The sequence below is a fragment of the Capsicum annuum genome, unplaced genomic scaffold (assembly GCF_002878395.1).
Source record: "Capsicum annuum cultivar UCD-10X-F1 unplaced genomic scaffold, UCD10Xv1.1 ctg80788, whole genome shotgun sequence".
Taxonomy (NCBI): domain Eukaryota; kingdom Viridiplantae; phylum Streptophyta; class Magnoliopsida; order Solanales; family Solanaceae; genus Capsicum; species Capsicum annuum.
In genome coordinates, this window is record NW_025891456.1 from 1 (window position 1) to 12,803 (window position 12,803).

The 12,803-nt window shown below is 37.3% G+C and overlaps 2 protein-coding genes across 2 annotated transcripts; one reads left to right on the forward strand and one right to left on the reverse strand.

Annotated features, from left to right (window-relative positions):
• Positions 1–972: 972 nt before the first annotated feature.
• LOC124895238 (DNA-directed RNA polymerases IV and V subunit 2-like) lies at positions 973–9,147 on the forward strand (the record flags this gene model as incomplete). Its single annotated transcript, XM_047405682.1, is given in 6 exon segments — positions 973–1,185; positions 3,991–4,871; positions 5,052–5,343; positions 6,006–6,956; positions 7,996–8,267; positions 8,406–9,147. Coding segments are annotated over 6 exon segments (3,108 nt in total), but the record flags the coding sequence as incomplete, so codon positions are not given.
• A 724-nt stretch (positions 9,148–9,871) lies between these two features.
• On the reverse strand, positions 9,872–12,406 carry LOC124885463 (probable methyltransferase At1g27930). The gene has a single exon (XM_047405685.1). It carries the CDS (start codon positions 11,441–11,443, stop codon positions 10,547–10,549), a length of 897 nt encoding a protein of 298 aa, XP_047261641.1. The 5' UTR covers positions 11,444–12,406; the 3' UTR covers positions 9,872–10,546.
• Between the last annotated feature and the right edge of the window lie 397 nt (positions 12,407–12,803).

Consider the following 12,803-nt stretch of genomic DNA (forward strand, 5'->3'; position numbering starts at 1 on the left):
AAAAAAAAAAAAAGAGGATGTTTGCCTATCCTATAATCTTTAGTTTTATGTGTATCAAATTCTTTTTGTTATTTATATTCATTCATTTTTCTTATTATTCTCAAATTTGAATTGGCCAGATTGTAGGTTTTCTACTTTTTATGGTATAATCCTTGTATACAGGTGATTCTCTGCCGTAACATTAATAAAATATACTTCATTTTTTTTTGTATTAGCCAGCTGTGTTCTAAAATGATTGCATTGTGTTGTTCTTCCATAGAATAAGTGGTCATTTGACCATGAAAACAAAAAAACTTTTCACTTCATTTGGAATTTTCACAGTTGGAGTCGTGTTTTGGCCATACTTTTGCAATACATATTTAGAAATTAAATGTAAGTTTTAAAAAAACATGAAATATCTTTAAACATCAAATATAATTTAAATAAGGTTATTTTAAAAATAAAAAATTTAGGATAAATTTGAAAAAGAAAATTTTTAAAAAGTGAAAACACGATTTGGGTTTTTTTCAAATTTTCAAATACATCTTCAAGTTGTAGTTGGGATTTTTATGGAGAAAACACTGATGTTCAGATGAAGTGAAAACAATTTCAGGAAAAAGTGAAAAATTCTCATGGCCAACTGGGTTCTATGTTGCCAATCTTGTTGGTATCTCTTGAACAGTTCTTTGTTAAATGCATTGCCCATCCAACGGAAAGTAAGAAAATGGCCATCACAGAGGAAATAAGAGGCTCTGAGCTGCTTGTATCCTAATCCTTAATACTTGATGCCATCATTTATTTGAACTTCACAAAATTCAACCTTTATCTGGAGTACCACCGGTATTTGGAATATAATCCCTTCTCATCCATGTCATGCAATGACAGCCTTTTCCAGTTAACATTGATAACACATCCAACATGTTATTTATTTTCCTTTGTTAGTTTCTTATTCTTTTTAATAATTTCTTTGGCTGCACTTGTATATGATTTCAGGTGTATACAAAGAAGCTAGTTAGAAGTGACAAGTTCAAAACTGGGGTAGACCGGTTTGTGGACAAGGAGTGTGAGGTGGAAGATAAAAGGGATGTCTTGATTGGGAGAATCCCTGTGATGGTGAACTCAGAGTTGTGCTGGATGAATGGTGTTGAGAAGCCTGATTGTGAATTTGATCATGGGGGATACTTCATAGTCAAAGGGGCTGAAAAGGTAAGATCTTCCCGCTAGCACCTCACTCTTGCTGCCACCCTCTCTTCAACCTAAAGAGGGTATAGAAAACAAGACCACACAGTTGGTGTTTGTATATTTTTTATGCCCTAATGAGTCTTAAAGGGAAAATTAGAGATACTCTTCAAAGTACTGCTACATCAACCATTTTACTACACACACACAAAAAGCCCATTTTACTACACATCAACCTATCATAGCTCAAAATATTGGAATTTCACTCGTTAATGTTAGAATTTATGAGCCCAAATCGATTCGTAGTGTTGTACTAGTAATTGTTGTTGCCTGAATAGGTGTGTATTTTGACAGTCTTAACTTTTTGAAAATTCAGATAATTGCAACAGTTGTGTCCATATAATGGAAGATATGACAAGTTAGGATGAAAGAGAGGAGAAATTTTAACTTTCATCTTAGATATTTAACTAAGCATTTGATTAACTAAAGATACTGTTGAAGATTGATCTTATGAAGAAGAAGTTTATGTATCACTTTGCATAACATCCAACATTTTGGAGTTCAGAGTTCGAACTGATGAAACAGTTTTGTAGCATGCATGAACCTTTAGGAGGAAAGATGATGTGTCTCCATCATAATTTGATGTAGTTGGATGTTACATACTTTTAGTAAGAGAAGAACTCTGCTTTTGTAAGACAAGTTGCAAACAATCTGATAAAAAATTACTTGTCTTCTGTAAAAACGTAACGGCAGTCTAGGAATCATTTAGGAGCCCTAGATTTTGTATAATGTGTTGAATTCTCATGATCATGCTGCATGTTTAATACAAATTGCACAAGTATGTGGTGTATTTATTTATATGTTTTTCTGAAAGCACATAGTTGATAAGAATTTCGGCATTGTATATTTCTCCCCAAAACAAAAAGCTTTGACTTTGTATGAGGTGTTGAATCAGACTGTTGTATGCATGCCTTTTAATACAGGTACAGTTCTGAAAACCCATCAAGTCTAGTCTTGGTTTCTCTCTTTTAACCTTGGGACATAAATATGTTCAGTTCAAGAGTAAATGAATGTGAAAGAAAAAGTCAAATAGACAAGAAGCTACAAGGAAGTTGAACTTTTCATGAACTTTTTACATGACCTATATATATAGAGAGAAGTAGCGGAAGTACGATGGATCCTAGACCCGGACCCTGTATTATATGTGCAGCTTAAAAAAATTCTATTCTGGACCTAAAGTTATCAACTTTGCGTTCCATTAAGACACTAATATCTGATACATAATTTTGACGTCAACAACAAATATCTTTCCATAAATGACATAGAGCAGTTGAAGATCAGATTTCATTGTTAGGCAGGTAAGAGACTGATACTTTAAGTTCTTTTTTCTTTTTTAACCGTGATGTCTAGGCAAGCTTTTGCGCACCTCGACTAATTCCACGGGATACCTGTCACCTCCCAGCATCAAAAATACCAGGTAACTCTGTCCACCAAGGCTAGAACGGATGGGAAGTATAACCTAGCGTTTTTTGTCTCTACTGGGATTTGAACCTAGGACCTCATGCTCTCAGTCCACTTCATTGACCACTTGGCCACATCCTTGGGTGCAAAAAAGGGTTATTTAAGTTTATCAGATGGTTTTCCATGCTCTATGTCGTTCCTTAGATTGTGAATTTTGAAGTGCAAAAAAGGTGATGTAAACTCAAATGACTCCACTTATGAGCCTAAAGCTGAAGACAATGATCAAAGAAAAATCCACTGTGCTTGTTGAATAATACAGTTGTAATAGTTCATGGTTGAACGTTCTTTTACAGCATCATCTGCATAACTTGGCTGTTGGTGACAGTGAACCAACATTTTCGGTATAGTTAAAAAAATAACATTCTTTAGCTTCTGATGGCTTGGGAAGAAGGGGGGTATATGATGCACGAATGAGCTTGATGTATACTTTCACGACAACCGTTTTCTAACTTCTGGGGGAAGGAAGGAATCACTCACTGAGGCTGCTTCATGTCAATTCTATTTCATCTTAAATACGTGCATATGGAACTGGGATCAGATTAAGAACTGTAGAACAAAACTTCACGTTACCTTAGTTTGGAGACTTCTTCAAGCTGAGTAATGTAATCTTTTCCCTTGTCTGAGTACATAATACTCCTTTGTCCCAAAAGAATGACAAAGTACAATTTTGGGGAGTCAAATAGTTTGTTTTTTGACTACAAATTTCAAAAATTTTGTTTCGTGACTACAAGTTTCAAACATCCGCTAAATACTCTTAGCCAAAAAAAAAAAGTTATGGTTTGAGTACTTATTATCTCGTTTTTCAATTTGTAGGAGTAATATTTATTTTACTCTATAATAGAAGAGTGAATAGAAAGCAGCTTACGCTCAGTCAATGGTCTGTTCGGAATTTTTCCTTGATAAATTACCTGTCAAAATTGTGGGGTTCTTTGTTTTTTTCCATTTTAAGCCAGTGTTCGTTCTTGAGAAATGAGAAGAAAGCCACTAAAAGAGACCGGGTCATGTTTTTATATATGGGCTTAGTTAATTGGCGTTTTCTTAGTAATTGCTATGATTCTTTACTATCTTCTTTTATCACTAAAAAAAGAGAATGGATACTTCATGTCGAAAATTAAATGTGTCCGGCTCTTGTACTCCGTATCCACCATTCTTTTTTGGAATTGAAGGAATATGTCACTTTGGCATGCATTCTGCACTTGTGCTATTAGTATAGTGATACAGAAAATTATTTAATCTTTTTGGCAAATTTTAGAAGTAAATTCCCTATTGCAGTTCTTTATCGATTGAAACCTCCTGCAATTTCCATTTCAGACCTTCATTGCACAGGAGCAGCTTTGTTTAAAAAGACTCTGGGTGTCAAACAATCCCACTTGGATGGTTGGATATCGCCCAGGTGAAAAAAGGAAGAGAGTCTATGTTAAACTGACTGAGACCTTGAAACTTGAGCACATTAAGGGAGGAGAAAAAGCCCTCAGTGTGTACATCTTGGCAGAAATGCCAATTTGGATCTTGTTCTTTGCTCTAGGTGTATCCTCTGACAAGGAGGTAGTAAATTTAATTGATGTGGATATTGAAGATACTAGAATCGTCAATATACTAGTAGCTTCTATCCATGAGGCTGATAAGAATTGTGAGGATTTCAGGAAGGGGAAAAAGGCTCTTGCTTTTGTTGATAGACTTATAAAGAGTTGTAAATTTCCACCTCAAGAATCTGTTGAGGAATGCATAAAAGCATACCTGTTCCCTAATCTTAGTGGTTTCAAGCAGAAGGCTCGCTTCCTTGGCTATATGGTAAAATGCCTCGTGCACTCTTTCATTGGTCGCAGAAAGGTTGAGAACAGAGATGATTTTCGAAACAAGAGATTGGAGCTGGCTGGTGAGCTCCTTGAACGAGAGCTCAGGGCACACATTAAACATGCCGAGAGGCGTATGGTGAAGGCAATGCAAAGAGATCTTTATGGAGATCGACAAGTGCAGCCAATTGAGCACTACTTGGATGCATCAATAATTACCAATGGTCTCTCCAGGGCCTTTTCCACTGGACATTGGTGTCACCCTTACAAGAGAATGGAGAGGGTTTCCGGTGTAGTTGCAACTCTTAGACGAACAAATCCATTGCAAATGACTGCTGATATGAGGAAAACGCGTCAGCAGGTTACATACACCGGGAGGGTTGGCGATGCTAGATATCCGTAAGTGTTTCTAAATTTATATTAACCATTTCTTTTTGTGCTTTCCATTAGCAAAATTGGTGACTTCATTTGTCTCGCTTCCTGATCGTTGGTTGTTCTGTCATATTTTTTGGTATTTTGTTTCTGTTTTGTTTAGCTTAAGTATGATAATCTAATGTTTGTTAAAAATAACTTATGCAGACATCCTTCTCACTGGGGAAAAGTATGTTTTCTATCTACCCCAGATGGAGAAAATTGTGGCCTGGTGAAAAATTTGGCTAGTATGGGTCTTGTCAGCACAATTGTTTTGAAGCCACTTCTTGAGACCTTGTTCCGGTGTGGAATGCAAAAGTTAGTAGACGATAGTGCCACCTCACTCCACGGAAAGCAAAAGGTACTACTAGACGGGGAGTGGGTTGGAGTATGTGAAGATTCTGCACTCTTTGTTTCAAAGCTAAGACGTAAGCGCCGCAGGAATGAAGTGCCACACCAGGTTGGCTCATGATCATTTTCATTTAATTATGTGCAGTAGAATCATGGAACCTTTCTGTTGAATATTATTTATATTGCAACTTTGTTCATTGATCCACCAAAAGGCGATTAATTCATTAGTTCATTAGAAGGCGATTATAAAACTATTAACCAAATGTAGACTCATGTTTTTCTCTTTGTTCCTGAAAAAGATGTGAGTTTTGTGGTAAACTTTTGTATTCTGGTAAATCCATGTAGGTTGTGCCTCTTTCCTCCAATAGTGACCTGAACTCCCAACCTCTTGGTTGAAGTAGAGGGTCTACCTTTAGAACAACCCTCTCTCGTCATTGACGAGTTTCCTTAAATGGAAATAACCTTAAATACGACGGTTCTCTATTACATAACCTTTATCACAAATTTGGCAATTGATTTGATGTTTTCTTCTAACACACTAATAGATATACCATGCGAGTTAAAATCATGGAAGTTGATGAAGCTTCTTGACTATGGAAATTTGACTCGATACCTTTTTCATTAGCACTGGATCTGCTGTGAAAAGTCTCCTTTTACATGGATATTAAAAATTCAGTCTAGTATATTGTTGTTGAGGAGACGTTGTATGTTGTCATATCAGCTCTGTAAATTTGATACTCATACACTGAACAATCAAAATTTTTCTTCTAGGTTGAAGTTAAGAGAGATGAGCTGCAGGGTGAAGTTCGCATATTTTCTGATGCAGGAAGGATTCTGCGCCCTCTTCTTGTTGTTTCAAATCTAAAGAAAATCAAAGCTTTGAAAGGGGGAGATTATGGCTTTCAATCTCTTCTGGACAATGGGATTATTGAGCTCATAGGACCCGAAGAAGAAGAAGATTGTCGAACTGCATGGGGAGTTGAATACATCTTAAAAGCAGATAAAGAGGACCCACCTGCTAAGTATACACATTGTGAGTTGGACATGTCATTGCTATTAGGTTTGAGCTGTGGTATTATCCCATTTGCAAACCATGATCATGCTAGGAGGGTCCTCTATCAATCCGAGAAGCACTCCCAGCAGGCAATTGGGTTTTCGACAGTGAATCCAAATATTAGAGTTGATACGAATACACATCAACTGTATTATCCTCAGAGGCCACTTTTCCGGACAATGTTGGCAGATTCCCTTGGAAAACCAAAATGTGCTCGTTCGCAGAAAGGAATGCTTCCACGGCCTGAATACTTCAATGGGCAATGTGCTATTGTTGCAGTAAATGTTCACCTTGGCTATAACCAAGAAGATTCATTGGTTATGAATCGTGCTTCACTGGAGCGTGGAATGTTCCGATCTGAGCATGTTAGGAGCTACAAGGCTGACGTCGACAATAAGGAAGCTGTTGCTAAGAAGCTAAAGATTGAGGACTCTGTCAACTTTGGGAAAACCCAGAGTAAAATTGGACGAGTGGACAGCCTAGATGATGATGGTTTTCCATTCATTGGGGCAAATCTCCAGAGCGGAGATATCATAATTGGGAAATATTCTGAATCAGGGTCTGATCACAGTATCAAGCTGAAGCATACGGAAAGGGGCATGGTTCAGAAGGTTTTGCTCTCTGCTAATGATGAAGGGAAGAATTTTGCTGTCGTATCTCTCAGACAAGTAAGATACCCAATATTGTACTTACATGACTCTCTATTTCTGTATAGAACTTCTGATTTAAGATGCAGGTTTATGAGAAACATTTCTTTATTTAAAAGGCCATATTAAGTCTTTGGAAAACTGTTCGCAGGCAATTTAGCTAGCTTCTTAAAATACTTGCACTTCATGGGATACAAGGTCTCCTATTCATACATCTGTGCTTGCCTTCATACAGTTAATTACAAAATTATCTATTTTTGAAACAGGAGTTAAAATTGTAGATCTTTTAGCCCCTTAGCGCCTTGTAATTCGGGGGTGCTGGAGTGGGCAAAACAGTACTCATTATGGAATTGATTAACAATATGCTAAAGAACTTTATAAGTTCCCAAAAATTGAAGATACAGATCGGGAAATTGAGTTTCAATCTTCACGATAATAGGAGAACAGATGCTATGTACTGTGTTCAAAAAGACCATATATGTGCCTTGAAGGCTTGAACCATCTTATTAATGAACACATTGAAAGACTAGCCACTGAACTGAAACAAAGATGATTTATCTATAAGTAGCAGTACTAGACTATGCTGAAGCTTCGAAGCTAGAAGCCATTTTAGAATACATTTTATACTCTTAAGAGTTTGCAAGAAAGCCTAATCACATATTTTTGTTTTACTTATGGTGTAAACTGGAACAAGTAAATGCATTTTCCGAAAAAGAAAAAAACATTGGTATGTGTAAATGAGGTTGAATCTGTGCTACAGATGTCAGAATCCCTACAGGACTAGATAGGGAATACTTTTGTTGTTTTGCTTTTACTAGTACAGTTCCTGTCGCACATGTTTAGTGCTGCTTTATCCATAAAATTACTTTTCCTTCTCAAAAAAAAAAGTTAGCAAACAAAGCTGTTAGCAGTAAGCAGTATGTTTCTGTGTTATGATTCAAATATACATGTGAAAAAGTTGGTCACGTCCTATCCATCTTTATGTTTTCTTCCACCCTGTTCTTCTTCGTGTGTATACCTGGAACATAATGCTAATCTTATATTCTTGTACACTGTGCAGGTTCGTTCTCCATGTCTTGGAGACAAGTTCTCCAGCATGCATGGACAAAAGGGTGTCCTTGGATTTCTGGAATCTCAGGAAAACTTTCCTTTTACAGTTCAGGGGATTGTTCCAGATATTGTAATCAATCCCCATGCATTTCCTTCAAGGCAAACCCCTGGTCAGCTGCTAGAAGCCTCTTTGGGGAAGGGCATTGCCCTAGGTGGTGGTCAAAAATATGCCACCCCCTTCTCCACTTTATCAGTTGATGCCATAATGGATCAACTTCATGCGTAAGATATCCGAAAGCTGTATCCTTTTTCATAATTCCATATTTTTGTGCCAACCAGTTGTGCTGTGTTTGTTTTGTTGTATTCAGTTGTGAATTCTGGTGATTTGTCATTGATTATTAAATACTATATAACCTGCAGGAGAGGATTCTCAAGATGGGGAAACGAGAGAGTTTACAACGGTCGGACGGGTGAAATGGTTCATTCCCTGATTTTCATGGGCCCAACATTCTACCAACGCCTCATCCATATGGCTGAAGACAAGGTGAAATTCCGTAACACTGGGCCTGTCCATCCCCTTACTCGCCAACCTGTGGCAGACAGAAAACGCTTTGGTGGAATTAAGTTTGGTGAAATGGAACGCGACTGTCTTATAGCTCATGGCGCTGCAGCAAATCTGCATGAACGCCTTTTCACACTCAGTGACTCCTCCCAGATGCACATCTGTGGTAAGTGCAAAAACATGGCAAATGTAATCCAGAGATCTGTGCAAGGTGGTAAGGTAAGGGGTCCGTTTTGCCGGTTCTGTGAGTCAGTCGAAGATATAGTGAAAGTTAATGTGCCATATGGTGCAAAGTTGTTGTGCCAGGAGCTCTTCAGCATGGGCATATCTCTCAAGTTTGACACTGAGATTTGCTAGTTCCTGATTAAGTTTCATCTTCTAGATTACACTAATGATGCTGACACGTTGGTGAAGTTGTTGATGGCGAACGCTCTATCTGTTTGCATAAGAAAATCCTCTCTTGTATCCTGAGCTTCCTGGTTATCAGGTTGTGGCAAACACTGTTTTCTGTAGATATGTCTAGTGTTGATGGCAGAAGAGAATTGTCTCTTGTATTTGAATCCTGTTGGTTATCAGGTTTGAAAAAGTGTGTTTCGTTTAGACATTCACCCCCCGCCCCCCAGTTCTCTCTCTCTCACACACACGCACGCTCACACACATACATGCTGAATTGCTTGCTTGCTGTGGCAGGGAATTGATTTCGATGCAAAAGGGTAAATAACACACGATAGAAGTAGTAGCAAGTATGCTGTATTGCTGTGGTCATACTTTTGACGTGTCACTTGTCTTGTTTGGTTTCAGATTAAAATTGTTCTTGACTATAACAATTAGATTTGATTGAATAAGTAGCTCTATTAAAGTAATTATTAGTTGTTACCTCTAGAAGTGATGGAAGAAAGAAGTGGTGGAAGTAGTACAGAGTAGCCAAATGCTGATAGAGATTGACGTACTGATTAGTTAGAAACACAATGAATTTCAGGTAAAATAATCCAAACCAGCAAGAGTGCCGTCCCCCTCCCCCAAACAACTATTTACTCGGTTCAGCCCGGTGGGGTGAAATGGGGCATTTGAGTGGTAAGTTCCACAGTGGTGGTTAGACCTAGTTGGCCCGTAAAGAAAGCACACGTTCAAACGTTATGCGTAGATGAATGCACGTGCATACTAAGAGAGACAAGACTAAAAACAAAGTTATATAGGACAAGGTGGGAGTGTCACAAAAAAGATTAGGGAAGCAAGATTGAGATGATTCAGCCATGTGAAGAGGGAGTGCGCGGAGGTGTGAGAGTTGGCTATAGCAGTTTTTAGGAAAAGTAGAGATAAACTAAAGAAAAGCTCAGGAGATGTGATCAAGACATGGCACATTCCTCAACATACCAAGGAAAAGTAGAGATAAACTAAAGAAAAGCTCAATCAAACAAGACATGGCACATTCCTCAACATATCTTTGATAGGAAGGTCTAGGTTTGGAGGTTGTACTTCAATTGCTTTGTTTAACTTCTTGTCATTATTTTTCTTTCTACCTTCTTTGATTGCACTCTTTTGAGCCGACGGTCTATCGAAAACAACCTCTATCCCACAAAGATAGGGCCTATCATGTCTGCGTACATCTTAGCCTCCCCTAGGTTATATTACACACTCTATATTAATTATTGTTGTATGTTTTGACCAGTCTAAATTCAGTCCACCAATTTGACACTATTAATTTCTTGTACCAGATCCAGCATCTTCTCCATTTTGGAATTGTATATGCTATTTTACCATTCAATTTTACCATTCAAATGGAGAGATTCAAAGGTTAAGACTGAAAGGATTAGTGAATGGAGACATCCTTGGAGGTAAACATGTATAGAAGGGACAAATTTACAAAGAGATAAATTAAAATGAGTTCTCAATATAATGAAAAGAATATATATGGAAACGAAATAAACATAAGCTAGATGCCTAGATCTAATAGCAAACAAAAGAATTTCTTCTACAACCGCAAACTATATATGTTCAATTATGTAGGACAAAATGTGGTGGCATTTGGTTTTGCTAGTATGTTAAAATCCCAGAATTTCCCTTTAGAAGAAACCAAATTAGTGTCACATAAGAATTCCCAAGAAAACCATTTCTCAATCATTCTATCAACATCATGTACCAACACATGAGTCCCATTCTTGTTCTTGCTTCTTCTTGCTACTACACCAGCAATATAAATTGCAGCCATTCTTCCTGGTGTTTCTGGTTTATCTCCATCTGGTCCATCCACAATCACCAAATCCCACTTCACTTCATACACTTCCTTAGGTACATTTGTCACAAGTGAAATAAATTTGCACTTCCTTGATGAATTACTATGCAGATCATGTTTGGCACTATCAGTAGCTGATATGTAGCAGTCTTTCTGGTTCTGTCTAGCATGTTTTAAAATCTTGTATGCGTTTTTAGCAACTGTCTGATACTCGACTCTGTGAATCCGAGTGTTGTTAGTATTACTCGTGGAGTTACTAGCCTTGATCTTCGCGGCGTTGTCCTCAAGAAAGACAGTGATTCCACCCTTGTTGATGTTTGAAATTTGATAAGAGTATTGCGTTTCAAGCCCGAAAACAAGAATATTGCAGGGTGATTTTCGCGATACAAGATCATAGAGAAAGTTGATTTCTTTCTCCTCGAGGAGATTGTGGGGGTGTTCAACTATAGACAAGGCGGAGAAAATCGGAGAGGAATATGAAGTAAGTAGACAAATCTTGACTAGTCTGAGTATGGAAGCAAATGATAAGATGAAAACAAGAAGTGGGATTATGTTTCTTTTTGTAAATTTCATAGCTCTATAGTACTTGTGTAAAAGAGTCTTTTTTAGACGAGTTTTTGGTGAGAAAAGAAGAAAAGGGAAAGCAATTTCAGAAGGGGGCATTGTGTACTTTTCTCATGTCACTATTTTCTACCTAAAGAGAGGCTTTTAATAATTTGAGTGACATGTGTTAATTTCCTTTCTGAATTTTCTTGAGTGAAGATGAAGGAATGATAGTTTCTTTAGTTTGAAGCGTTTGCTTTCTTTTTTACTTCTTGCCGAGAGTTTGTCGGAAACAGCCTTTCTACCCAACAAGGTAGTGGAAAGGTTTGTGTATACGCTACTACTTTTCCAGATATCATTTGTGAGATTATACTGTTGTTTTTCTTTTTCTTCTTGATTAGCTGTCACAATTTTCAGTATCTACTAAATTGAGTATCTTTTGTAACTGTTGTTAGTGATGTAGGTGTGATCAATCATTGTGAATGATGGGTACTCTTTGTTTAAGAAGTTGGGTCACCAAATTTCGTCTATTTTTGCAATACCTTGTTGGGGGTCATTTGCACTGTTGCCCTTATTTTGTGCTGGTCTTTTCACGAGACATAAGTTTATATTTTCGTATCATATATAGCACAAGTTATGTCCAGACATGGCTTCAATTTCTAAAGATGCCTAAAAGACCAAAATGAAGGACAAATCCATTTAAAGGGAACCTTCTAGGTACTATTTTGTCATCGTTTGGTGAATATGAGTGATATTAAAGAAAAAGCTATCTATTACTCTGATATAAACAAGCATCTAACACCGCATGCGGTCTCTAAGTTCATTTAAAGAGAGTAAAGTACCAAAAACACCAGTTCTAACTAAGTTCATCCATCTACCAACAATTTCAACTAAACACTAGAAAATGATTTTAGCAAAAGCATTTTTTTTTTTCCCTACACCAAAGCACCTAAGGTTCATGCTCTTCAACTCGAATAGCATTATTCTTTAACATACTTATTACTGATAATTAGAGACAAACAAAACTTCAAAGCTGAGATGATAAAGGGAGAATCAACAAAAATGGTCTTTTGTTGAACGTGTAGCTTCATGCATTTTGGTTGTTGATGGAGAAGAAAACCCGCGACGAGTTGTAAAATACAGTATTATGGAGAAATCACATTTCAAATGTCCTCAAATTTTCATACAATAAGACACAAAGGGGTAATCTGATTAACTCATAACACACGGTAACGTGAGAGATTATCAACTGGGTTATTTGTATGGATGCTTTGATTGATCTAAGATCTGTCCCTCTACTATAAATTACTTCTCGGTACTATAGGCACCTCCAAAGTAACACCAAAAATTTCAATTTGAAGACCAATAAAACCATATAAAGTAACACAATCGGAAGAGAGAATGCCTAAAGATGTCATGACATAGGTAGTGGGGTGGGGGATTTCACTGTATTTTTGCTGGAACACGGCAAGGGCCGGCT

Bases quoted from the DNA above. Each gene is read 5' to 3' on its own strand.
- LOC124885463 (XM_047405685.1), bottom strand. From the start codon at position 11,443: ATGCCCCCTTCTGAAATTGCTTTCCCTTTTCTTCTTTTCTCACCAAAA.